We start from the raw sequence: 27,461 nt of genomic DNA, 5'->3' as shown, positions 1-27,461 counted from the left end.
TTTGCTCTCTGGGAGGAAGGGTAGAACACAAACACAGAGGTGATTTTCTCCTAAGGGCTCTATGACTACTGAACTAAACTTAAACTTCCACTTCCACCTGTATATGTACTCATCCTTGCTAATGTTTCATATTACAATCACAATCAATATCTTAATCATACATTCTAGTTATAGAACACTTTTCTAGGTACTCAAAGAAGCTTTACATGACAAATTAGGTAAGCTTTATGTATTTTTGTTTTTACCAACAAGCACTCATAAGTTGTAAGAATTTTGAAAATACAAACTAATTTGAACTGTAAAGGATCAGTTCACTCACACACACAAAAAAAATAATTAAAACAAAGCATTGTGAAGGCATATGTGAGGTGTTGACATGATGTGATTTCTGCCCAGTGCTCTGAATTTCAAAGTGAAGAAATTCAAAGAAGCATGGGTAAACGGTGGGAGTAACTATGACTCAATTAAGATCTTTTAAACACTGCCCCTAAGGAGTAAATTCTTAAAACTTTTAATTGGACATTAAATATGATAAATTATTATATTTAATAATTTTCATTTTTGAATAATATTGTAACTTTTAAGTTTTCTTAGTCTATGGCTCAGGTAGTTGAGCAGGTTGGGAAACAATTGTAGGCTTGACAGTTTGATCCTGACCCTGGATTCTCCTGGCCTTATGTCGAGGTTCCTGCTGATGGCCTGGTTCTATGTGAGTCAGTGAATGAGGGGCATTGTCAAACACTTTGTCCACTTAGAAAAGTTATTGTTTAAAGGTTCTATATGTAGTAATCACACTTCTCATAATTACATAAAAGATCTCTAACATTGTGTTTTGCACCATGATTCAGCAATGCATCTCTCACTCCCAGTCACCCCACCCCTGCCCAGTTCTGTTAAAATGTTGCTACACCTCATGTACTCTAAGTTGACACTGTAGCTAGAGGATGACAGTAATCAAGGATGTAGTACTACCAGCACATCCTGTGCTATTCATAATCCAGATGCAAGTTATCAGATGACCTTGCTATGAGACACCAACAAACTGGACTGATGCAAAAAGAACAGTTCACAGTTTTAAAAGACATAATGCAGGTTTTGTTGAAAGCACTGTTTGAGCATATAGAGTCGGACCTTTTAGGCAGTGGTTGAGTGACATCCCCATCAACATAGGGACATTTATATTCCTTTAATTTTTTTTTTTACTTGGCCTTGTGATTCTATTAATTGAATGCATGTATGTATGATTTACATTCTGTTACTTTTTTAAAGTGTTATTAGTATTATATTAATGCAAAAGTCTATGTTCATATAGCTAACATTTCGTTATTTGCATTATTATAATTTTGAATAGTTCAGTAAATATTGTATTGACTTTATTGAGAAGAGAGAGATTTTATTAAAGGATAAGACTTGCCAGAAACGCCTCATAGAACTGCAAATATATTTGTTTAATGGATTTGATTTACTGCCAAGGACGATGTAGAAATAACAACACTGCACATGTGAAACACATGAATGGTTTGTTCCCGGCATATTTGGTATGTGGTGAAATCATGAAGAGGGTGGGAGCAAAACAATGAGCAATCTCAATATAAAGGGCCGTCGACTACAGTTTGACTAGTACCTGCTCTGGTGACAGCATGCCCACAGTGGCAACCATGACGTGGAAATTAGTGTGGTTGTGTGTACTTGCTTTGTCTGTTTCTAATGTCATCAATATTCAAGCCAGACGGGGTAAGACACTAAATATTTTCTGTGGAATTTATATTGGTGGTCTAGCAATAGTCTAGAAGATTATCTGTCACTACATTTTTTGTTTTTCCAAAATATTGTTCTCATATACAAATGAGGAAATTTTAATAATACTGGCAAAACCTTTTTCTCTCATTTTGCTTCTCCAGTTCGCAACCATGTCAGCAGTATCTGCAGCACATGGGGCAGAGAGCACTTCAAGACCTTTGACGGTGATGTTTACCAGTTTCCTGGTATGTGTGAATACAACTTGGCCTCTGACTGCCATGACTCTTACCAGGAGTTCTCGGTGCACATGAAGAGGAAGGAGAATGATGGAGACGCTACAGTCAGTTATGTGGTGGTTACCATCAATGACCTTTCTTTCCACCTCACCAAGAGCCAGGTCACTGTGAATGACCTTCCGTGAGTAAAAAGTCACATAGCCTGTTCAAGCAACTGTACTTCACTCTTCTCTGACATTTGTGCGTTTTGATTAAGTTAACATTCTCTCTCTCCCAGTGTCAAGATGCCATACTACAATGCTGGGGTACAAGTGGAAAAAAATGCTGTTTACATCAAGCTCCAGTCCAAAGTTGGCATTACTGTCATGTGGAATGGTGATGATGCAGTCATGGTAAAAGCTCAAAATAAATGTTTTCATCTACTGCACTTTATGTGTGTGACATAGAAACAGATTGTTGTATCACATCGAGAACATTAGAGAAATTTTGGGTCTGTAAATTATTCATAGTATGCCAGAGGAACTGGCTCAATGTACTTGGTCATATTTATATTTTTTCATCATTGATAAAATCACTTTCTTTGCCTTTTAATATGTTCTTAGTATATAATTGTTATTTAAATTGCAAAAATCCAGAACTTGTTATAATCCCTTGCTGTGTTGCTGTGTCTATTGTAGGTAGAGGTGGATCAGGATTATGCTAATCGTACTTGTGGACTTTGTGGAGACTTCAATGGTGTTTCTGTCTACAATGAGTTCATTCATAATGGTTGGTTATTCACTTTATGTATTAATTCATTTTATGTTTTGACAAACACATACTGCATACTACTACTATATTCAGTCTTTTACTGTATCTTTGACATGCAACACTATGAATATAATCACATGCAGGCCTCAAAATTAGCCCCATTGAGTTTGGCAACAAACAGAAAGCCCACCGTCCAAACGATGATTGTGAGGACCCCTATGAACAGGAGGATGAATCACCAGAGAAACAGACTGTGCGGGATTCTTGCAAGGAGTTTGTGAGTTTGTTATCCACCTAGTATTAGCAATATGTAGTAATATATCCTGCAACAAAGTAATTATGTCTCTACTATCCTATTTTTCACCTTTAGCAAACCACCTGTAAACAGATGCTACATTCAGAGTCCTGGAGCTCCTGCACCAAACTGATTAACCCTGAGCCTTACATCCAAGCCTGTGTGCAGGACATGTGTGGCTGCATCAACAGTACAAATGACTTATGTGTCTGCAGCACACTGTCTGAGTTCTCTAGACAGTGTTCCCATGCTGGAGGACAGCCTCCCAACTGGAGGACACCTCAGTTCTGTGGTAATGTTTTTCTGCTTTGTCATCATCTTTACATGTTGTATGATAATGTTTGAAAAGAGTACTGAAACACTGACATCAGCTCACTGAAAAGCAGCTAATTTAAAATGTACTCAGAAAAAAGTAACTGATTTACTGTGAGAAAATTATTTAATGTGATTTTATTAAAGTTTATTAAATGTGATTTTGTAATGCAGTTTAGAGTTTTAAACTAGATTATATTTTGAAAAACTGCATGAAGGGAGGCCAGATAAGTTCTACTTGACTGACTTTAATGCAGTGAAGTTACTGTGTTAAAGTTTACTAGTTACTGTACATTCACCCTTTATATACTATGGAATAATTCACATTAACTCACATCTTACTCAGTTTATTTCAACAGTACCATCTCTTCACAGCTAAACAGTGCCCGTCCAACATGGTTTATGAAGAGAGTGGTTCTCCTTGCATGGATACTTGCACATACTTGGACACAAGTTCACTGTGTGAGGATCACAAAATGGACGGCTGCTTTTGTCCTCCTGGTTAGTGCTCTTCACATGTTAACCCATGTTTGTCACTACATAATACTGTTTATAGTTTCCTGCTTCACTTATAATTACACTTTTATATAACTGTGACCTCCAATGTCACACATTTCTATTTCAGGAACTGTGTTTGATGATATTTCCATGAGAGGGTGCATTGCTCAATCTGAATGTCAGTGCAAGCATGACAAAATCTATAACTCTGGTGACGTCTACCGACAGCGCAGAAAGAATTGGTAAGTCAAATATTTCATAATGTTAATTGGGGTGGCTGTGGCTCAGGAGGTAAAGCAGGTTGTCCACTAATTGGAAGATTGGTGGTTCGATTCCTAGCTCCTCCGGTTTGCATGTTGAAATGTCCTTGGGCAAGATATTGAACCCCAAATTGCTCCCAAAGGCTGTGCGATTGGTGCGTGTGTCTGAATGATTAGAAACTCCTCCTGATGTACAGGTTGATACTTTGCATGGCAGCCTCTGCCATTAGTGTATGAATGTGAATGGATCAATGTGGCATGTAGTGTAAAGCGCTTTGAGTGGTCAGAAGACTAGAAAGGTGCTTTATAAATGCAGTCCATTTTAGCATAATGAATTATCTGGTCTCATTAATCATGTGTAATTTTTTGTAAACCTCAAACTGTTTGTGTTGTTTCAGTACATGTTCTGAAGGAAGATGGGTTTGTGAGAGCCTTCAAATACTTGCCACATGTGCTGTTGAAGAGGGTTCACATGTAACTACCTTTGATGGGAAAACTTTCACCTTCCATGGAGACTGTTATTACACCTTGGCCAAGGTGGAAAACAAGGTGAATGATTCATATTCATACAATTCACTTGAGAAAATATATAATCAGTTGATGTAAAATAAATCCAATGTTACTTATGTAGTTGTTCTTGTACTGTGTATATTTCAGAATGATACTAGTCCAAAGTTCACCATCCTGGTACAGTTGGCGCCATGTGCAAACCAAGAGTTTGACACTTGTCTTAAGGCCCTTAAAATCCTGCTGAACAATGACAGAAACAATGTGAGTTAAAGCCTGTCACTTGAGATGACTGTCGACATTTATTAATTCACACATATCTGCAACACTCAAATGATCAATTCTTTTTATATTCAGGTATTAATGTTCACTTCTGATGGGGCAGTAAAGCAGAATATGCAGACCATTAGTTTGCCGTACCACTCAGGTAGGTCACACAGTAAGAAGCAGTATTAAATATATTATTTTCATCCTTCATTCATGCTATGACATCAAAATATTATACTATTGTTTGTATTTCTCTTCTTTCAAAGGTGACATCAACATATTCCACGCTTCATCCTTTCACATTTTGCTCCAGACAAGTTTTGGATTGCAAATTCAAATCCAGCATGTACCTGTCATGCAAGTGTATGTCAGCCTGAACCAGAGCTACAAATCAAAGACACGTGGTAAGTTTTACATTTTTCTTGACATGAGGCATTGGTATCATCAAAAATATATCAGAATACTTTGCCACACACAACCCTAACAGTCAAAAATGAAGACAGTATGACTGAGTGAAAAGACAAATGCTCAAAGCTCCATAAAAATTATGGTTTGTGACAATACTGTTTTCACATATTTCATACATTGTTTCATACAAAAATGAAACAGCCTCCATTATTGTAATACATATTGGCCAAGTAGCTCTGAACAGGCAGACACACTGGTAACATGTGGTTTCTTCATTTTTTTAAATACTATATACTATATTATACTATACTGTATATTAAATGTTATCATTAATTGAAAAAATTAACCCCCAAAAGAATCAAACTCATCATTTAAGATTTACCTGCACATCTCAATGTAAAATGTCTGTTTGTTTGTTTTTTCATTTTATTCCCCAATAAATAATCCCTAATCATTGTGGGGTTATCATCTCCATTTTGTAAACTTACTATTAAATTTATTTGTGGTGCAGTTGGTCAACTTTGCTCTGCAGAAGTTCTGATACTCTTAAAAGTCCAATCTAATTCTAAAATATTTGGCATCATCAGGTTTGTGTGGTAACTACAACATGATCCTGTCTGATGACATGAAGACTCCTCAGGGGATTGTGGAGGGAACAGCAGCCACTTTTAGTAACTCCTGGAAAACTAACCTCATGTGCCAAGACAGAGAGGAAAGACTTGATGACCCCTGTTCCCTCAGTGTGGAAAATGGTAAACAATTCTGGTTGCTTATTCTACTGGTTATCTGGTGATTTAAACACTGATATCTTGTCTGCAAGTATTTTATACTTAAGGCTATTAGACGAACACTGTAGTAGACTTTGTAAATAAAAGAGTTACTATTTCTTCACTCTCAGAGGGATACGCCAAACATTGGTGCGCCTTGCTAATAAGTCCAAATAGTACCTTCACGCAGTGCCATTCAGAGGTGGATCCTGAGATGTATTACAAGGTACAGCAAAACATTTACTGTTGGTATTTCATTGAATTAAATTGCAATGAGGCTGTAATTTTCTAAAAGTGTTTGGTGTCTTCTGCAGCGGTGTATTTATGCAACCTGTAACTGCGAGAAGAGTGAGGCCTGTCTGTGTGCCGTCTTGTCCTCCTATGCACGAGCTTGTGCATCTAAGGGAGTGTTCTTGACAAATTGGAGAGACAATGTGTGTGGTAAGGATTTCTTTATTTGAGTGATGATTTCTGGAGTTTGATTAACATCTCCCCTTTCATTAGTTAGTCATAAAACTGTTAAATAACAATTCTTATATTGTGCACACAACAGATAAATACACAAGGAGCTGCCCAGCATCTCAGACCTTCTCTTACAAGCATCAGAGATGCCAGTTGACGTGTAGATCACTGGGCTCAGAGCAGCAGAGCTGCACTTCTGACTTCTTGCCTGTGGATGGCTGCTCCTGCTCTGAGGGTCTCTACCTAAATGAAAATGGCAAATGCGTCCCCATGGCAAAATGTCCCTGCTACCACAACGAAGTCTACATCAAGCCAGGAAAGTCTATAAACATGAAGGACGAGCACTGGTTAGTCAGTTGTTTCCATTTCAGTGACATCAGACTTCAAATCAATTATCCTAGACTGATGATTTTACTTTATAGAAAGTGAACTGTTAGTTTTTAAGTCCCCTTGTGTTGTATGCTATATCTTTTGTGTCTTCTTCTAGTGTGTGCACTAATGGAAAGCTTCATTGCCGTTCTTGGGGACCCCGCTCATCAGGTATGTTTTTTCTTTTTTTTCAAATATAACACAAGCATATTGTTGATACAATATATATGAAATCAGTTTCTACTTCAGTTACAGCATGCCCCTCTCCAAAAGTGTTCTTCAACTGCTCCACTGCTGGCAAAGGAGAGCTTGGACTACAGTGTGCTCGAACTTGTTTAAATCTGGACAGCGATGATTGCGTGAGCCATTTTTGCCACTATGTCCAAATTTACCTCTCACTCACAAATGACTAGATCTAATATGTATTTCCTGAATTTAATGGTGGACAGTATATTACACTGGAGATGCAATGTTTTCTATTGCTGTGATCTTCTTATCCTTCCAGGACTCCACAGAGTGTAAATCAGGCTGTCGCTGTCCATTAGGCCTTGTTGATGATGGCAAAGGTTCCTGTGTGAAAAAACATGAATGTCCATGTCAGCATGATGGGCATCTCTATATCCGTGGAACACAAATTCCTAAGAAGTGCAACACCTGGTATGACCCTGTTTAGATATGATGTATAATATACCATGATAAACAAAAATTATATGTCTGAATGTTTTCCTTTATTATAGTACTAAAGGTAGTCAGTCATTCTGGAGAAAGATTGTTGATATTTGAACTAAACACTTTAACAAATACACCCCTCCCTTCATGCTCCTTCAGAGTCTCCACCCTCAAATTCATGGATGCACATCGCAAAGGCAACATCAGCTGTAGAGTCACTTTTGTTCCTCTCACACATTATCACAAGCAGAAAAAAAATTGTCTCATGTGAGCGCAACAATCCATCGACACTCTCCGCCTCTCTGCGGCCTCCTCACTTATCACTCAATAAGCCCTGCATTCAGTGTCTCTGTCCACAGAAGCAGCCGTCTGTCAGAGGACAGCGGCCGGCCAAACTGCCTTCACCAGGCTAACTGACAGCAGAAATTTTCTGAACCAAAACATTGCATGTTGGCTCCATAAGAAAAAATTGACAGTGTTTGTATTTATTGATTCATTGATATGATTAATAAGTTCAAAACACATTTACAGCTGTATATTTGTGTGATTTAAACAGCTGCCTGCTCAGATTACGCTTCACTACATGCAACAGAAACAGACTTGAAGTGTAAATTGATACATTTAATAAAATAGAAGCGTATCTATTCCGTGAAAAAACACTTTTTATGTGAATTGGCCACGGTCTCTCTCTCCCACCATTCAATGGGTGCTAGAGAAGGGAGACTGTCATGTCCTCACACAGACAGCTGCTCTGATGACTTCCCCCTGCCCTGTGCACAAGCATGAATGCCCCCCAGCTGACTGGCTGGAATAGTGTTGTGTGGCACGGTCCAAGCCACTTTGTTTGTTTCCCATTTACAGAGCTAGGGCTGTGTATGAACACCGGATTTTTTTTCAGTGCACGCACATAATGGACAGCTAGCAGACCATGAGGAGATAATTGCTGAATTTGGCATAAAGTGTATTGATCAATCTTTCTCTAGAATTACTGACTCTACCTTTAACAACACTGTTATATTTACTATTTCTAACACACCTAGTACCTGCAAAAGTGGAAAATGGGAGTGCACCGAGAAAAAATGCTCAGGAACCTGCATTATTTACGGAAGTGGTCATTACACTACATTTGATCAACAAACATATGGGTTTCAAGGACATTGTGCCTATGTTGCTGTCAAGGTAAACAATGGATGTCAAAATCATCCAAATTACAGTTTTGTTCACCTTATTCTGCTCACCAGCCCTCATCTCAGAAATTAATAGATATGACATTCATAGAATTATGACTTACTGTTAATCTGAATCACACTATGTTTACCTCCATTCACTTTAAGATGACTGCTTCTCATAACAAGGAATATGAATAAAAGTGCAGATAATTATACAATCTCTCTCTCTTTTAAGAACAAATGTGGCAATAAAACAGTGCAGGACAACTTTGGAGTTATCACAGAAAATGTACCATGCGGCACTACTGGCACCACATGCTCCAAAACTGTCCGAATCCAACTGGGGGTAAGACTTCATACAACACCTGACATTATAGTAATATATCAAACAACAGTTTTTACATTGCAATAAAAACAACATAAACCTCCTTAATATTGCAGCGAAAGGAAGTTAAACTGTCAAAGGGTAAATATGAAGAGACGGACCTGGGATATGGCAGTCAGATTCAGTACAAAATAAGAAGGGTTGGCTTGTATCTGGTCATAGAATCTTCCATTGGTCTGGCAGTGATGTGGGATCGCAAAACAACTGTTCGCATCCTGTTGGAACCACAGCACAGGGTGAGTCAAAGTTTAACTGAACACTAAATTGTTTTAGTGATGATGAATGATGAAAATTTTAAAACTAGATTTTTGAGACACTGTGTGTTTCTTTGCTCATCTGCAATATCACTGTCTTGGTTCTAGTGCCACTAAAGCTTGGTACAGAAATGGTATTGATACAGAGTACCATTGCTGAAATCCCTGAACCACTTATTAAAATATTTCATAACATATGACGTCAATATAATAGAATATTCTGTTTGTCAATATTATACAGGTATAATAATTCCTGTGTGTTCCTTGTTATGAGAAAGACTATTAATATTGAATATCGTCCCTATATGTAAAATAACTCTGTGACTCTTTTGTTTGGCTGTACAGGAAGAGGTATGTGGCTTGTGTGGAGATTTTGATGGTGATGGACAGAATGACTTTACCACCCAAGGTCAGCTGACAGTGAGCAATCCGTTAGAATTTGCTAACAGCTGGAAAGTGTCCAGCACTTGCCCAGATGTGGAAGCGAATGTAGATCCTTGTGGAGCAACACCCAATCGACATCACTGGGCAAAAATGATGTGCAGCATTATAATTGGAGATACGTTCAAAAACTGCCGCAATAAGGTAATGACATATTTGTTTCTGATTTATCATTATTTCAATTTCCATGGTTTAAAATATTAAAATCATTTTTTAAAAATCTATCTTACATTTTGATAACTGAACAGGTAGATCCTCGTCCATTTTATGATAACTGTGTGAAAGATTCCTGTGCCTGTGACACTGGAGGAGACTGTGAATGTTTCTGCTCAGCAGTTGCAGCTTATGCTCAAGCTTGTAATGAGGCTGGTGTCTGTGTTGCATGGAGAACTCCAGAAATCTGTCGTAAGTAATCAAACTTAAATTAAATTGAGGTCTTACAGCTTTTTTTGTCCCAAAACCCAGTTTTTAGATCCCCAAATTCTTATAACCGCAGGAGCACTGACCCCAGAAACTGTGAGATTTTTCAAAATGCGTGTGATGTATTCTTAGTTATGTCATTATTTTCTTTATAAACAAGGTGTCTAATATTCTGCCGTTTATTTTTTCCTCTAAATATATAATATATTGAGACATTAGCCACATTTACTCATCTTGAAAATGTAACAAATATGTGAGTTTACACCAAATTTAATCAAAGCTAAAATAATTTATGTATATAATAGCTTTAGATTGTTATACTCTTAAATTCTGTGTAATTTAGTCTAACAAAATGTAACTGAGTGTTTTTAGTTTTTAGTTGTTTTGTTTTCTGGCTGTTGTTTTTTTTTTTTTTTCAAAATTGCCTTCAAGTTTGTTATTCAACAGTGAGCGTTTTACCAAAAGATCTATGATAATTTTCTTTTCATTTAAAGAAAGTGATTATTTCCTACATTTAGTTAAAACTAAATACAATTCTCAGGCCTAAAAGAAATATAATGCTAGAATGTTTTAGGTGGAATTTTACAGAGATTAAATTAGTAGAGATTAAATTAGTTATTATTAGTCAACATTTCCTTTATTTAAAAACATATCTTGTATCTTTTCATTCTAGCTGTCTTTTGTGACTACTACAATGACCCGGGTGAATGCAAGTGGCACTACAATCCTTGTCACACACCTTGCTACAAGACCTGTTTGAATCCACAAGGAAATTGTAGCAACTCTATACCCAACCTGGAAGGTAAGAGGTCAATTCACAACATGCTGTCTTACCTTAAATCTGATAAATGTGTTTTATGTTAAAATTTTTGAATGCTGAGCTGATCCTATTTGGTGTACTTTATGTGATAACATATTAAAAGAGACCAGGTCAGTTTCAGTTTCCAAGATTTTAAAAAACGATGTTAATAACAATGCTCCTATTGTGAAAACATAATGTATGATGCTTTATATTCTATTTTAACAGGCTGTTACCCTGAGTGCCCAGTGGATACGCCCATATTTGATGAGGAGAAGCAGAAATGTGTGGAGGAGTGTGAACCCTCTACTACAACTGAGGAGCCGACCACAACAGAGGAGCCAACCACAACCACAAAATCTACAACCCCAACCACCTTACCTCCTATTACAACTGAGAGGCCGACGACAACCACAAAATCTACAGCCCCGTCCACCGTACCGCCTACTACAACTGAGGTGCCAACAACAACCACAACGACAAAATCTACAACTTCGCCAACAACTCAATCGACTACTTCTGCCACTACTTGGTGTACTCCAACGTGTGAGTGGTCAGAATGGTTTGATGTAGATAACCCAAAAGACAAAAGTGACTGGGAAACATATGAGAATATCAGAAATAGTGGTAATGAAATATGTGAAAATCCAAAAGAAATTGATTGTAGATCAACAGCTCAACCTGACATGGATTTCGATTACTATTTGAATGAAACTCACCAAGTTGTTTCCTGTGATGTGAGATATGGCTTAATATGTAGAAAAGAGGACCAGATAAGCCGTCCATTCAAGTGCTTCAACTATAAGATCAGAGTTTGCTGTGAGGTATGTCGAACCACAACCGCACCTACTACCACAACCACAACCACAAAATCTACAACCCCGACCACCGTACCTCCTACTACGACTGAGGGGCCAACCACAACCACAAAATCTACAACCCCAACCACCGGACCTCCTACTACGACTGAGGGGCCAACCACAACCACAAAATCTACATCTCCAACCGCCGTACCTTCTACTACAACTGGTGGGACAACCACAACCACAAAATCTACAACCCCAACCGCTGTACCTCCTACTACAACTGAGGGTCCATTCACAACAGAGGGGCCAACCACGACCACAAAATCTACATCTCCAACCGCCGTGCCTCCTACTACAACTGAGGGGCCAATCACAACCACAAAATCTACTACCCCAACTGTCATACCTCCTACTACAACAGAGGGGCCAACCACGACCACAAAATCTACATCCCCAACTGCTGTACCTTCTACGACAACTGGTGGGACAACGACAAAATCTACAACCCCAACCGTTGTACCTCCTACTACAACTGGTGGAACAACCACAACCACAAAATCTACAACTCCAACTGCTGTACCTCCTACTACAACTGAGGGTCCAACCACAACAGAGGGGCCAACCACGACCACAAAATCTACAACCCCAACTGCTGTACCTCCTACTACAACTGAGGGTCCAACCACAACAGAGGGGCCAACCACAACCACAAAATCTACAACCCCAACTGCTGTACCTCCTACTACAACTGAGGGTCCAACCACAACAGAGGGGCCAACCACGATCACAAAATCTACATCTCCAACCGTCGTACCTTCTACTACAACTGGTGGGACAACCACAACCACAAAATCTACAACCCCAACCGTCATACCTCCTACTACAACTGAGGGTCCATTCACAACAGAGGGGCCAACCACGACCACAAAATCTACATCTCCAACCGCCGTGCCTCCTACTACAACTGAGGGGCCAATCACAACCACAAAATCTACTACCCCAACCGTCATACCTCCTACTACAACAGAGGGGCCAATCACAACCACAAAATCTACTACCCCAACCGTCATACCTCCTACTACAACAGAGGGGCCAACCACGACCACAAAATCTACAACCCCAACCGCTGTACCTCCTACTACAACTGAGGGTCCATTCACAACAGAGGGGCCAACCACAACCACAAAATCTACAACCCCAACTGCTGTACCTCCTACTACAACTGAGGGTCCAACCACAACAGAGGGGCCAACCACGATCACAAAATCTACATCTCCAACCGTCGTACCTTCTACTACAACTGGTGGGACAACCACAACCACAAAATCTACAACCCCAACCGTCATACCTCCTACTACAACTGAGGGTCCATTCACAACAGAGGGGCCAACCACGACCACAAAATCTACATCTCCAACCGCCGTGCCTCCTACTACAACAGAGGGGCCAATCACAACCACAAAATCTACTACCCCAACCGTCATACCTCCTACTACAACTGGTGGAACAACCACAACCACAAAATCTACAACTCCAACTGCTGTACCTCCTACTACAACTGAGGGTCCAACCACAACAGAGGGGCCAACCACGACCACAAAATCTACAACCCCAACTGCTGTACCTCCTACTACAACTGAGGGTCCAACCACAACAGAGGGGCCAACCACAACCACAAAATCTACAACCCCAACTGCTGTACCTCCTACTACAACTGAGGGTCCAACCACAACAGAGGGGCCAACCACGATCACAAAATCTACATCTCCAACCGTCGTACCTTCTACTACAACTGGTGGGACAACCACAACCACAAAATCTACAACCCCAACCGTCATACCTCCTACTACAACTGAGGGTCCATTCACAACAGAGGGGCCAACCACGACCACAAAATCTACATCTCCAACCGCCGTGCCTCCTACTACAACAGAGGGGCCAATCACAACCACAAAATCTACTACCCCAACCGTCATACCTCCTACTACAACAGAGGGGCCAACCACGACCACAAAATCTACATCTCCAACCGCCGTACCTTCTACTACAACTGGTGGGACAACCACAACCACAAAATCTACAACCCCAACCGCTGTACCTCCTACTACAACTGAGGGTCCATTCACAACAGAGGGGCCAACCACGACCACAAAATCTACATCTCCAACCGCCGTGCCTCCTACTACAACTGAGGGGCCAATCACAACCACAAAATCTACTACCCCAACCGTCATACCTCCTACTACAACAGAGGGGCCAACCACGACCACAAAATCTACATCCCCAACTGCTGTACCTTCTACGACAACTGGTGGGACAACGACAAAATCTACAACCCCAACCGTTGTACCTCCTACTACAACTGGTGGAACAACCACAACCACAAAATCTACAACTCCAACTGCTGTACCTCCTACTACAACTGAGGGTCCAACCACAACAGAGGGGCCAACCACGACCACAAAATCTACAACCCCAACTGCTGTACCTCCTACTACAACTGAGGGTCCAAGCACAACAGAGGGGCCAACCACAACCACAAAATCTACAACCCCAACTGCTGTACCTCCTACTACAACTGAGGGTCCAACCACAACAGAGGGGCCAACCACGATCACAAAATCTACATCTCCAACCGCCGTACCTTCTACTACAACTGGTGGGACAACCACAACCACAAAATCTACAACCCCAACCGTCATACCTCCTACTACAACTGAGGGTCCATTCACAACAGAGGGGCCAACCACGACCACAAAATCTACATCTCCAACCGCCGTGCCTCCTACTACAACTGAGGGGCCAATCACAACCACAAAATCTACTACCCCAACCGTCATACCTCCTACTACAACAGAGGGGCCAATCACAACCACAAAATCTACTACCCCAACCGTCATACCTCCTACTACAACAGAGGGGCCAACCACGACCACAAAATCTACAACCCCAACCGCTGTACCTCCTACTACAACTGAGGGTCCATTCACAACAGAGGGGCCAACCACAACCACAAAATCTACAACCCCAACCGTTGTACCTCCTACTACAACTGGTGGAACAACCACAACCACAAAATCTACAACTCCAACTGCTGTACCTCCTACTACAACTGAGGGTCCAACCACAACAGAGGGGCCAACCACGACCACAAAATCTACAACCCCAACTGCTGTACCTCCTACTACAACTGAGGGTCCAACCACAACAGAGGGGCCAACCACAACCACAAAATCTACAACCCCAACTGCTGTACCTCCTACTACAACTGAGGGTCCAACCACAACAGAGGGGCCAACCACGACCACAAAATCTACATCTCCAACCGCCGTACCTTCTACTACAACTGGTGGGACAACCACAACCACAAAATCTACAACCCCAACCGCTGTACCTCCTACTACAACTGAGGGTCCATTCACAACAGAGGGGCCAACCACGACCACAAAATCTACATCTCCAACCGCCGTGCCTCCTACTACAACTGAGGGGCCAATCACAACCACAAAATCTACTACCCCAACCGTCATACCTCCTACTACAACAGAGGGGCCAACCACGACCACAAAATCTACATCCCCAACTGCTGTACCTTCTACGACAACTGGTGGGACAACGACAAAATCTACAACCCCAACCATTGTACCTCCTACTACAACTGGTGGAACAACCACAACCACAAAATCTACAACTCCAACTGCTGTACCTCCTACTACAACTGAGGGTCCAACCACAACAGAGGGGCCAACCACGACCACAAAATCTACAACTCCAACTGCTGTACCTCCTACTACAACTGAGGGTCCAACCACAACAGAGGGGCCAACCACAACCACAAAATCTACAACCCCAACTGCTGTACCTCCTACTACAACTGAGGGTCCAACCACAACAGAGGGGCCAACCACGATCACAAAATCTACATCTCCAACCGCCGTACCTTCTACTACAACTGGTGGGACAACCACAACCACAAAATCTACAACCCCAACCGTCATACCTCCTACTACAACTGAGGGTCCATTCACAACAGAGGGGCCAACCACGACCACAAAATCTACATCTCCAACCGCCGTGCCTCCTACTACAACTGAGGGGCCAATCACAACCACAAAATCTACTACCCCAACCGTCATACCTCCTACTACAACAGAGGGGCCAATCACAACCACAAAATCTACTACCCCAACCGTCATACCTCCTACTACAACAGAGGGGCCAACCACGACCACAAAATCTACAACCCCAACCGCTGTACCTCCTACTACAACTGAGGGTCCATTCACAACAGAGGGGCCAACCACAACCACAAAATCTACAACCCCAACTGCTGTACCTCCTACTACAACTGAGGGTCCAACCACAACAGAGGGGCCAACCACGATCACAAAATCTACATCTCCAACCGCCGTACCTTCTACTACAACTGGTGGGACAACCACAACCACAAAATCTACAACCCCAACCGTCATACCTCCTACTACAACTGAGGGTCCATTCACAACAGAGGGGCCAACCACGACCACAAAATCTACATCTCCAACCGCCGTGCCTCCTACTACAACTGAGGGGCCAATCACAACCACAAAATCTACTACCCCAACCGTCATACCTCCTACTACAACTGGTGGAACAACCACAACCACAAAATCTACAACTCCAACTGCTGTACCTCCTACTACAACTGAGGGTCCAACCACAACAGAGGGGCCAACCACGACCACAAAATCTACAACCCCAACTGCTGTACCTCCTACTACAACTGAGGGTCCAACCACAACAGAGGGGCCAACCACAACCACAAAATCTACAACCCCAACTGCTGTACCTCCTACTACAACTGAGGGTCCAACCACAACAGAGGGGCCAACCACAACCACAAAATCTACAACCCCAACCGTCATACCTCCTACTACAACTGAGGGTCCATTCACAACAGAGGGGCCAACCACGACCACAAAATCTACATCTCCAACCGCCGTGCCTCCTACTACAACTGAGGGGCCAATCACAACCACAAAATCTACTACCCCAACCGTCATACCTCCTACTACAACAGAGGGGCCAATCACAACCACAAAATCTACTACCCCAACCGTCATACCTCCTACTACAACAGAGGGGCCAACCACGACCACAAAATCTACATCTCCAACCGCCGTACCTTCTACTACAACTGGTGGGACAACCACAACCATAAAATCTACAACCCCAACCGCTGTACCTCCTACTACAACTGAGGGTCCATTCACAACAGAGGGGCCAACCACGACCACAAAATCTACATCTCCAACCGCCGTGCCTCCTACTACAACTGAGGGGCCAATCACAACCACAAAATCTACTACCCCAACCGTCATACCTCCTACTACAACAGAGGGGCCAACCACGACCACAAAATCTACATCCCCAACCGCTGTACCTTCTACGACAACTGGTGGGACAACCACAAAATCTACAACCCCAACCGTTGTACCTCCTACTACAACTGGTGGAACAACCACAACCACAAAATCTACAACTCCAACTGCTGTACCTCCTACTACAACTGAGGGTCCAACCACAACAGAGGGGCCAACCACGACCACAAAATCTACAACCCCAACTGCTGTACCTCCTACTACAACTGAGGGTCCAACCACAACAGAGGGGCCAACCACAACCACAAAATCTACAACCCCAACTGCTGTACCTCCTACTACAACTGAGGGTCCAACCACAACAGAGGGGCCAACCACGACCACAAAATCTACATCTCCAACCGCCGTACCTTCTACTACAACTGGTGGGACAACCACAACCACAAAATCTACAACCCCAACCGTCATACCTCCTACTACAACTGAGGGTCCATTCACAACAGAGGGGCCAACCACGACCACAAAATCTACATCTCCAACCGCCGTGCCTCCTACTACAACTGAGGGGCCAATCACAACCACAAAATCTACTACCCCAACCGTCATACCTCCTACTACAACAGAGGGGCCAACCACGACCACAAAATCTACATCCCCAACTGCTGTACCTTCTACGACAACTGGTGGGACAACGACAAAATCTACAACCCCAACCGTTGTACCTCCTACTACAACTGAGGGTCCAACCACAACAGAGGGGCCAACCACAACCACAAAATCTACAACCCCAACCGTCATACCTCCTACTACAACTGAGGGTCCATTCACAACAGAGGGGCCAACCACGACCACAAAATCTACAACCCCAACTGCTGTACCTCCTACTACAACTGAGGGTCCAACCACAACAGAGGGGCCAACCACAACCACAAAATCTACAACCCCAACCGTCATACCTCCTACTACAACTGAGGGTCCATTCACAACAGAGGGGCCAACCACGACCACAAAATCTACATCTCCAACCGCCGTGCCTCCTACTACAACTGAGGGGCCAATCACAACCACAAAATCTACTACCCCAACCGTCATACCTCCTACTACAACAGAGGGGCCAATCACAACCACAAAATCTACTACCCCAACCGTCATACCTCCTACTACAACAGAGGGGCCAACCACGACCACAAAATCTACAACCCCAACTGCTGTACCTCCTACTACAACTGAGGGTCCAACCACAACAGAGAGGCCAACCACAACCACAAAATCTACATCTCCAACCGCCATACCTTCTACTACAACTGGTGGAACAACCACAACCACAAAATCTACAACTCCAACCGCTGTACCTCCTACTACAACTGAGGGCCCGACCACAACAGAGGAGTCAACCACAACCACAAAATCTACATCTCCAACCGCCGTGCCTTCTACTACAACTGAGGGGCCAATCACAACCACAAAATCTACTACCCCAACCGCTCTACCTCCTACCACAACTAAGGGTCCAACCACAACAGAGGGGCCAACCACCACCACAAAATCTACATCTCCAACCGCCGTACCTTCTACTCCAACTGAGGGGACAACCACAACCACAAAATCTACAACCCCAACCGCTGTACCTTCTACTACAACTGGTGGGACAACCACAAAATCTACAACCCCAACCGTTGTACCTCCTACTACAACTGAGGGTCCAACCACAACAGAGGGGCCAACCACGACCACAAAATCTACAACCCCAACTGCTGTACCTCCTACTACAACTGAGGGTCCAACCACAACAGAGGGGCCAACCACAACCACAAAATCTACATCTCCAACCGCCGTGCCTTCTACTACAACTAAGGGACCAACCCCAACCACAACAGAGGAGCCAACGACGACCACAAAATCTACATCTCCGACCTCTGTACCTCCTAGTACAACTGGTGGGACAACTTCCATTTCCACAACACCTGAATCACCTGTCACTGGTTCCACATCCACAGTGCATCCACCAACAGCCTCCTTGTTCAGCACCCAGACAACCCCAGCATCTCAAACTACACCATCAACAATAACCACACTGAGTTCCACGACACCCACACCCACACCTGTACCTGACTGCCCTGAATGGGGTGTAGCAGTAAGAATCTTAATTTATCTAGCACATCAAAATATACTATTTATGTTATACTCATAGTACTTGAGAAGTACAAACAACCTTTCCTTTTTTGCTAAATACTTCAAAATATGCTTGATTTTCTCTCTTTTTTCATTTTACACCAGCAAAATGAGACCTTCTATCTGTGCAACTGCACCTTGGCAAGATGCATTGAGAACAATACAATTGAAATAATTCCTTATGAATGTCCACCCCTTAACAACATCACTTGTACCAATGGAAAGAAACCTGTTCTCGTGTATGATGAGTACCACTGCTGCCAACATTACGTTTGTGACTGTAAGTTATTGTATGGATAAAAGAAGGCATTGATACATTTTAGACTCTAGACATTATTTTCTAACTTGTTTGTTTGATTGTTTATAGGTGTATGTGAAGGCTGGGGAGATCCTCATTATATAACATTTGATGGATTGTACTACAGCTATCAAGGAAACAGTACTTATATCTTGATGGAAGAGATTACACCAACACATAACCTAAAGATTTATATTGATAATGTTATTTGTGATGTCACTGAAGATGTCTCCTGTCCTCGATCTATAAGTGTATCCTATGGTTCACAAGTTGTCAAACTCAAGAATCACAACCTCATTGGAGCAGCAAAGTTGGAGGTAAAACAAAATGGAGTTATTCCACGTTTCAAAAAGTTTAGTTAACAAAAGAGTGGATAATTGTTGTCAATGTATAGGCCGCATTTTTCACTGAATAACAGTGATTTAACCTTGTCCTTTTGTCATATAGTATATTTACTTCTTTCCCTTTAGGCATTGAAGGAAGGAGTACCTGTTAAACTACCTTATTCACAACAAGGTGTGAAGATCATGAATTCTGGCATTACCTTGGTTTTGGAGATCCCTCGCTTAAAAGTGGTCATTACATATGGAATAACTGGCTTCAGTGTGACCCTTCCCTTTCAATACTTTGGCAGAAACACACAGGGCCATTGTGGTAAGACAGTCTCTCTCTCCAATAGCCATATTGGTAAATCATCAGTTTGTACACTAATACTACTATTACTGTATGTGACTCTATTGTCAGGAACATGCAACAACAACCAGGCTGATGACTGCATGTTGCATGGAGGCAAACTGGTACAAAGTTGCACTGTGATGGCTGACTACTGGCTTAAAAAAGACACTGAAAGACCTGACTACAAGATACCCTCTGTACTCCCCTCCCCTGAACCTTCACCAACCCCAACTCCATGCAAGAATCAAGACTCCATGTGTGGTCTACTTAAGAGCAGGTAGACATTGTCTAATATATTGTAGTAGGTCACATTAATCATCTTAATTTTGATAAATTGCAATTAAAATAGTTATTTTTACCATTTTTTTTAAAGCATGAATTGTGTGGTCTTTTACAGCCAATTTAAATCCAACTGGTTTGTTTTGCTTTCCTACTGCAGAGTCTTTGCACAGTGCCATCCCTTTGTCACTCCTGACAAATTCTACCAAGGTTGTGTTTTTGATAGCTGCCATGTTTCCAACCCAGTGGTGCAGTGCACAAGTTTGCAGGTTTATGCTGCTGCCTGTGCGCAGGCTGGGGTTTGCTTGCACTGGAGGAACCACACCAAATTGTGTGGTAAGCACTCCTCATTATTTTACTGTAAACATTGAGATCAGTGGAATCCAGAAGGGCAACTCATGTTTTTACTTTTGTTGAATTTAGCATGCATTGGACAAGCTACTGAACATTTTATTTTATACAGTGTGTAGGTAGTATGTAGAACCAATTATATTAAGTTGTTTTCTTCACTAACAGCCAGTGACTGCCCATCAAACACAATTTACAAGCCATGTGGTCCTGCAGAACAGCCATCCTGTGAAGATAAGTAAGTTTCAACAAAAGGGACATGTATACATCTTAAATTTTATTATGCACATCAGTAGGATCATAATGGATCATGGAAATATTCTATTTACTGTTATGCAGACAATTACAACTTTCTGTTAAAAGCTTTGAAGCAGGCCACATTACAGAGTGTCTTACCTTATGTGAAAGATTGGATGTCACAAATTTTTGAGCAGTTAAACTCTGACAAAACAGAGGTCCTAATCATTTGCCTTGACTTAAACAATTTTTGGTCCCTTAATTCCAAATAGTAAGAGTATCACTAAGAACTTAAAGCTTGATAAGTTGAAAACGTTTCAACTTGAGTTTCATGCTTTATGAATCTGAAAAAGAGGAAAAAGTTCAGAGACTGGAGGGAAATAACAAAAAGAGCCAAAGTCTCTGGTGAATTCTGAGTTCAGTCAGAGGCTAAAATGAAAAAAAAAAAACACTCCTAAAAACACAGTCAGTTCATCTCTTGCTAGCTAGCTTACAGCAAATGTACAGTTGATATTTTGGTTGTTTTGGGCAAACAGAGACAAATAGTCCAGTGGTCAAATATGCACGAATGGCACAAGGTGAAAATTTGCTTCACACATATTTACTCTTGTTGATTTCTTTTTACTTTATATATGATTTTACACTCTATGTAGCTGTGTTTTTACACTGTTGTTTACATGTGTCATTGTATTTTATACTGTCTCTTTGAAGTACTTTGAGTTCCTTGCTTGAAAAAATTTTAACAAATAACAATTATTATTATTATTATTATCGTTATTAAAATAACAGGGTTTCAGATATCTGAAAGGAGTAACATTTATGTTCTTTCTTGATGATTGAACATTGCAGCTCCAATGAACCTACCATGAACTTCACTACTGAGGGCTGCTTTTGTCTTGATGGAATGAAACTCTTCACCAAAGCGTCTGGTATATGTGTTGATAAGTGTGGTAAGTGTGGTGTGCAACATGGGTCAGAACCATGGGCCAAACCTCATAGTTGGTCAAGAGAGTTGGCTATTAATTGTAGAATTGGTTTCATCCTTGGTTCCTCTTGTATACATAAATGCACGTGAAGTATGTCTATGGGGAAAATGGTAAGATGCTTTGGACAAAAGCATCAGACAAAATAATGTAAACAACCTGCTATTACTGTGGTGGGATCTTGCCCATGCAATTACACTGTTATCTGTTAACTGCTTTTGTCCAGTATTTTCAAAAAAATATATCCTGGAGATCCTGAAAAATGTGCAACATGTTGAAATATAGTCATTGAAATACAGTTGAAACAATGATTATATGTAATGTAGATCTCTAAAAAAATAAGTGCAAATCAGGCTTACTGAGCTTTACCATTGTCAGCTGTTCAAAAATAAACTGCTCCATGAAGTTATTTTCATTTTAATTCATTTTTCCATTAAATTCTTTTGGTCCATCTAAACCCAGACACTGCATAGTTATGTTTTGTGGCCGCAAACAATTGAATTTCATTACAGTACGTGAAATGCGTTTCAGATTTTTATCGAACTATTCATTCCATTGGATGACAATGTAGGACATCATGGATGTGATGTGATTAATTTAATAACCTGTAAAAACTGGAAAATTTTGAAAACTAATGTAAGCACATCCACATTAATCTAGTCGAGGTCAATAAAAAGTGGTGTATTGATGTGATTTTTTTCTCTAAAAGCCTTCATCATAGCAAATGGTATGTTTACAGAATAAAAATGTCTGAGGGGATGATTGCCAACTCTTAATAATCCAACCGACCATGCTTTTCCTATCAGTGAAACTGTGAACACTTGGACTAGGCCACTGCAGTAATTATGGCATCAGTAGAGTGTTCAACACAGCCAGCAAATTGATCAATATGTCAGTCATGAAAACCTAAAGTAATACTTGTATTTCAACAGGATGTCTTGATCCTGAGCGCAATGCTCGTGAGGTGAGCAAAGTCTTCTATTCAGTTAAAATTCCAACCTGTGTTGCTTACTTGCTCCAACATACAATTAGGTCACTACTGTGGTTTATTCTTTCAGTTAAATGAAAAGTTTGAGTACAAATGCCAAAACTGCATCTGTGAGGAGTCCACCAAGACTGTGACTTGCAAGCCCAAGGTGTGCCCACCATCAACCGTAACAAACTGCACTGGTCCAGGCTACGTCCTTGTCAACCAGACAAATCCATTGGACCCTTGCTGTCCTGACTCTGACTGCCGTAAGACATGTAGCATAAATGCACATTTGTGTTTAAACGTTTTCAGATTACTATTTACTGAATGTGATTTTTGAAGATGGCTCTCAGTAATGAGTGTTTTTATCATCTTTACAGAATGTAACAACAACACTTGCCCAGCCCAAAATATGGAATGTCAAGTTGGATATTGGCTAATTGTCAGTGAACTGGATGGAAAATGCTGTCCAGAGTATAAATGTGGTGAGCTCTTGAATTTGTAATTCCTCAGTCTCACCTTTTCTTGGTTTCCATTGTTATGATTCATGTCTTACTCTTTTCTAGAGCCTAAAAGAGTGTGTGTCCACAAAGACATTGAATACCAGGTAAATAAGAAACAATAACGTATGGAGAATTTATATTCATAATTTCTATGATTTATGGTTCTGGTGCACTTCTGAATGGCTACAACACAGATATAAACACATCCTCTTTGCATGCCTCTTAGCCTGGTGCTTCAGTTCCTGGAAGTGAATGTCAGAATTGCACCTGTACCAATACGATGGACTCCAACTCTAGTCTACTCAAAATAGTTTGCGACGTTCGGAAATGTGAAAAGAATTGTGAAATGGTAAGCAAGATCACATTATTTCCATATACACAATAAATACTGTACAGTGCAACTTCTTCTCCTCATAATGTGTTTAATGGGAGGGTGAACTTGTAAACTGGACTCAGCAACTTAATTCTCCCACTCTCTCAGGGATATGAATATGTGAAAATTAATTCACATGAATGCTGTGGGAGTTGTGTACAGACAAACTGTGTCTTAAATGTTAATGGTACCAAGCGGCTCTTAAAGGTAAGTTGGATCATCTATGTTGGCTGTGACTTCACATGGTCTAGTTTAACAGCTAATGATATTTTAATATATCTGTATATCCATCTCACTGCTTTCTAGCAAGGAGAAACCTGGTCAACACCTGAGAACAAGTGTTATGAATACACCTGTATTAAGAGCCATGAGACCTTTACAGTTATCATTTCACACACGGTGTGCCCGGCATTCCAGCAGAGCAACTGCCAACCTGTAAGTTATCACTTTCAACAACTGAATCTGGATTGACTGCGTCTTTGAGAACAGAATTTACTATGAAACAAACACTATTGATGTTATACCAAAGTGTATTTTTTGGAACACAAAGCAAAATTCACCATTCCTTCTGAAAGTAGTTTGAAATGTTGTCTATTTGCCTCCTTAGGACACAATTCAAACTGCAGCAAATGGCTGCTGTAAAATTTGTGAGTATCTTTGACATTTTCTTTACTTTTTAATAGAAAGTAATTCAATGAAAACAAGGTAATTGTATGTCTCTTTTGAAAAGGTGTGGAGAAGGAGAAGGCCTGCAAGTTAGTATCCATGAAAACCCGTATTAAACACAAGGACTGTTGGTCTAAGGAGGAGGTAGATGTTCCATATTGTGAGGGATCATGCAACACTTTCACCAAGTAAGGATGATATTACCAGCATTTCTCATTCCTCTGAAAAGTCGCAAACCCATAAACATTTGGACATTTAAAAAATGCTTAGTTATGGTTTGTAACTATTTCAAGTTAATTGATTTAGTTAATTAATCCTGCCTCTGCTTTCTTCAGGTACTCTGCAGGTGCTATGCAGCATTCTTGCACATGCTGTAAGGAGGCACGCTACAGCAATCGCACTGTTGACTTGCAATGTCCCAATGAAAAAGTGGTTCCTCACACATACATCCATGTGGAGGAGTGTGGATGTAGCCACACAGACTGCACCACAGCTGCAGGACATCCAGCTCGCAAGAGGCGAAGCTTCACACTGCTGTAATTGAAAATCTGTCCTCACATTCATCAATGTGGGATGAGAAAGTTCTTCCCAAATGTCCCACCAATCATTATATCTCTTACAAATATCTATCATTCTAGATACTCTCTTTATAATTGCCACTATGGAGAGTATTTATCAATTAATCAAATAAAAAGATGCAACTGTGTTCAGGTTTCATCTCTTCTGTTGTCTTATTTGTGCCATTTTTGTAGCAGTTAGGCTTTTATTGATATTGTTGTTTTTATTCATGATAATTATAAATGTTAATAAAAAACAAAACAGAAAATATATAATTATAAATCATATTAATTCCCGTTATTATTATTGATTTCACACAGTTGCACCTCAGCCTTTTAAAACTCTATTAATATACTACTGTTAACAAAATATGGTTTTCTCTTTTGGTTCCTCATGCTGAAAAAGTATACTTTGGAGTAAATAAAACACACTTGGAAAGCTGGACAATGAATAGAATAGGATAGGAAATGATGGATTTTTATTCATCCAATTCTTTTTGTGTCAAAGATGCTCAGTATACATAATAAAATACAGCAAATATATATTCAGTATATACAACAATCCCTACATATAATAATAAAATACTGTACATATTAAAATTAAAAGAATATAAACAATATATGTACAATATATACACATATATAATTTATAGCAAGATGCAAAGAACAAATGATGGTGCAATCCATCAACAAAAGTGCAGGGTACTGATTTATAGGTTACAAGCTTATAACAGTACATCTCCTATGTGAAGAGTGAGTAGGAGAAACAAAATAAATAAATATAGATTAGAAAGTATGAATAGGAGTTAACATTGGCAGGTAGGCTCTCCTGTGGCGTTCAGTGGTGCACTTAAGGTGCATAAAGACAGGCTTGACGGTGGTGAGAGGCTGCACATGGAGCTCACAAGAATCAAGTTCCACCCCCAGGATGGAGCCACCTTCCTTGTTGATCCTGCTGGTGAATAAAATAGGAGGAAATAGGAAAAAATAGAGTACAACAGTAACATTACAGTAACCCAACTCAGTTTGGGTATTTCCGTCGGGTATCTTTGTCCATATTTGTTGTGTGGCATTTTACGCACATCATAACCAGATAACAAGGAAGAACTCCCTTTGCACTCAACCATCATTGCTCATTACTCACACCATGCAACTGTTTCAAGTTCCTCCTCTTTACATAGAATATATCTATTTTTTTATTTGTAGATAACAATAGTTCTAGTATTGTAAACCCTCATATAAATGTTCTAAATTTGTAAAGCATTTATAGTATTAATCATTTGCAATATATTTTGATTAGCCTGTTTTTAATCACATCTGTAACTTTCTATTAGTATGCCATGTCTCAAACATTTTTTCAACAAAGAATCACAACTACACCAATAATCAATGTGGGGATTGAATGGCATCAAAAGTCGATCTGTAGTAAAATATTCACTTATATCACAGAAATATAGGCAGGAAATGGAAAGCATTTCTAAACAAGACAGTCTACAGACATGTTAGCAGCTCTGTAAGGATGTACATGATCACAATAACAGTGTTAAAAGGCTGTTGTTTAGCAGGTATATAGATGAAAAGTTGGGAGTTCACCAAAGTTATTATAATTCATCCTGAAGGGAACAAGAATGGCTGTATCAAATTTCATAGCAATCCATCCAATAGCTGTTGAGCTGTTTGATGTGATCACTACCACATGGAACTGCATGTTGACAGGGTCACTAGGAAATCATTAGGATTCATCTTCTGGGCACTATGAATGTCTGCACAAATGGCAATCCATTCAATAGTTGTGAATTATTTTGGATATTTTTCTGATTTTCTGGTTTTCTTGTGTTACCTCATTCTGCGATACATAGTGACTTAACAGACATTAAAAATCTTAGAGATGATAACTTTAATTTGTTGGTACAAGAGACGGTTAGATCCGAGGACAAAAAAATACAGCGAAAGTGCCCTCTGAGGTGACCCTACAGTATGCTCTACATATTTTTTCACCCCTGCCCCTGAGACAGCCTGAGTCCGCCACTGCATGCTAGACTGTCAATAAACATTTCAAAGGCCTGTAAGTCTTTGGCACACACATTTATTCATATCCTTAGTAGATATGGAGGCACAACCCACATCTTAAATGCTCTTGTTCAGTGAGAAAAGTACACAATTGCACAGTTTAAATATGCATATATGCATATTTAAAGATATTATGTATACATAATATCTTCCTTT

At 40.6% G+C, this 27,461-nt stretch overlaps 2 protein-coding genes across 2 annotated transcripts; both read left to right on the top strand.

Annotated features, from left to right (window-relative positions):
• The first annotated feature begins 432 nt into the window (after positions 1-432).
• Positions 433-23,523, top strand: LOC122985650 (mucin-2-like). Its single transcript, XM_044356480.1, has 45 exons — positions 433-436; positions 1,902-2,157; positions 2,254-2,368; positions 2,654-2,744; positions 2,870-3,003; positions 3,097-3,313; positions 3,709-3,834; positions 3,959-4,073; positions 4,490-4,628; positions 4,749-4,862; positions 4,956-5,025; positions 5,132-5,269; positions 5,861-6,025; positions 6,172-6,266; positions 6,355-6,481; positions 6,594-6,927; positions 6,990-7,042; positions 7,321-7,528; positions 8,581-8,719; positions 8,945-9,055; positions 9,151-9,334; positions 9,698-9,933; positions 10,038-10,194; positions 10,883-11,011; positions 11,237-12,099; positions 12,481-12,879; positions 13,465-13,609; positions 13,748-13,911; positions 14,314-14,367; positions 14,911-15,225; positions 15,910-16,035; positions 16,348-16,419; positions 16,669-16,738; positions 17,318-17,967; positions 18,163-18,375; positions 18,421-18,817; positions 19,172-19,308; positions 19,452-19,626; positions 19,714-19,961; positions 20,115-20,298; positions 20,389-20,596; positions 20,759-20,934; positions 21,115-21,184; positions 22,033-22,155; positions 23,517-23,523. Exons 1-45 carry the CDS (start codon positions 433-435, stop codon positions 23,521-23,523), a joined length of 8,253 nt encoding a protein of 2,750 aa, XP_044212415.1.
• Positions 23,044-25,383, top strand: LOC122985922 (intestinal mucin-like protein). The gene is made up of 10 exons (XM_044356951.1): positions 23,044-23,130; positions 23,225-23,402; positions 23,517-23,621; positions 23,703-23,743; positions 23,866-23,988; positions 24,121-24,219; positions 24,319-24,447; positions 24,620-24,659; positions 24,743-24,866; positions 25,014-25,383. Exons 3-10 carry the CDS (start codon positions 23,549-23,551, stop codon positions 25,216-25,218), a joined length of 834 nt encoding a protein of 277 aa, XP_044212886.1. The 5' UTR covers positions 23,044-23,130; positions 23,225-23,402; positions 23,517-23,548; the 3' UTR covers positions 25,219-25,383.
• The last annotated feature ends 2,078 nt before the right edge of the window (positions 25,384-27,461 follow it).

This window comes from Thunnus albacares, chromosome 7 (assembly GCF_914725855.1).
Source record: "Thunnus albacares chromosome 7, fThuAlb1.1, whole genome shotgun sequence".
In the NCBI taxonomy this organism is placed as follows: domain Eukaryota; kingdom Metazoa; phylum Chordata; class Actinopteri; order Scombriformes; family Scombridae; genus Thunnus; species Thunnus albacares.
The sequence above is the reverse complement of the archived record's forward strand: the minus strand, read 5'-3'. Positions and strand labels throughout refer to the sequence as shown.

Bases quoted from the DNA above. Each gene is read 5' to 3' on its own strand.
- LOC122985650 (XM_044356480.1), top strand. The intron at 2,158-2,253 runs GTGAGTAAAAAG...TCTCTCTCCCAG, and splicing joins GTCACTGTGAATGACCTTCC to TGTCAAGATGCCATACTACA. The intron at 12,880-13,464 runs GTCATACCTCCT...GAGGGTCCAACC, and splicing joins CAAAATCTACTACCCCAACC to ACAACAGAGGGGCCAACCAC.
- LOC122985922 (XM_044356951.1), top strand. From the start codon at position 23,549: ATGGAATGTCAAGTTGGATATTGGCTAATTGTCAGTGAACTGGATGGA. The intron at 23,989-24,120 runs GTAAGCAAGATC...CCACTCTCTCAG, and splicing joins GTGAAAAGAATTGTGAAATG to GGATATGAATATGTGAAAAT. The intron at 24,867-25,013 runs GTAAGGATGATA...TGCTTTCTTCAG, and splicing joins TCATGCAACACTTTCACCAA to GTACTCTGCAGGTGCTATGC.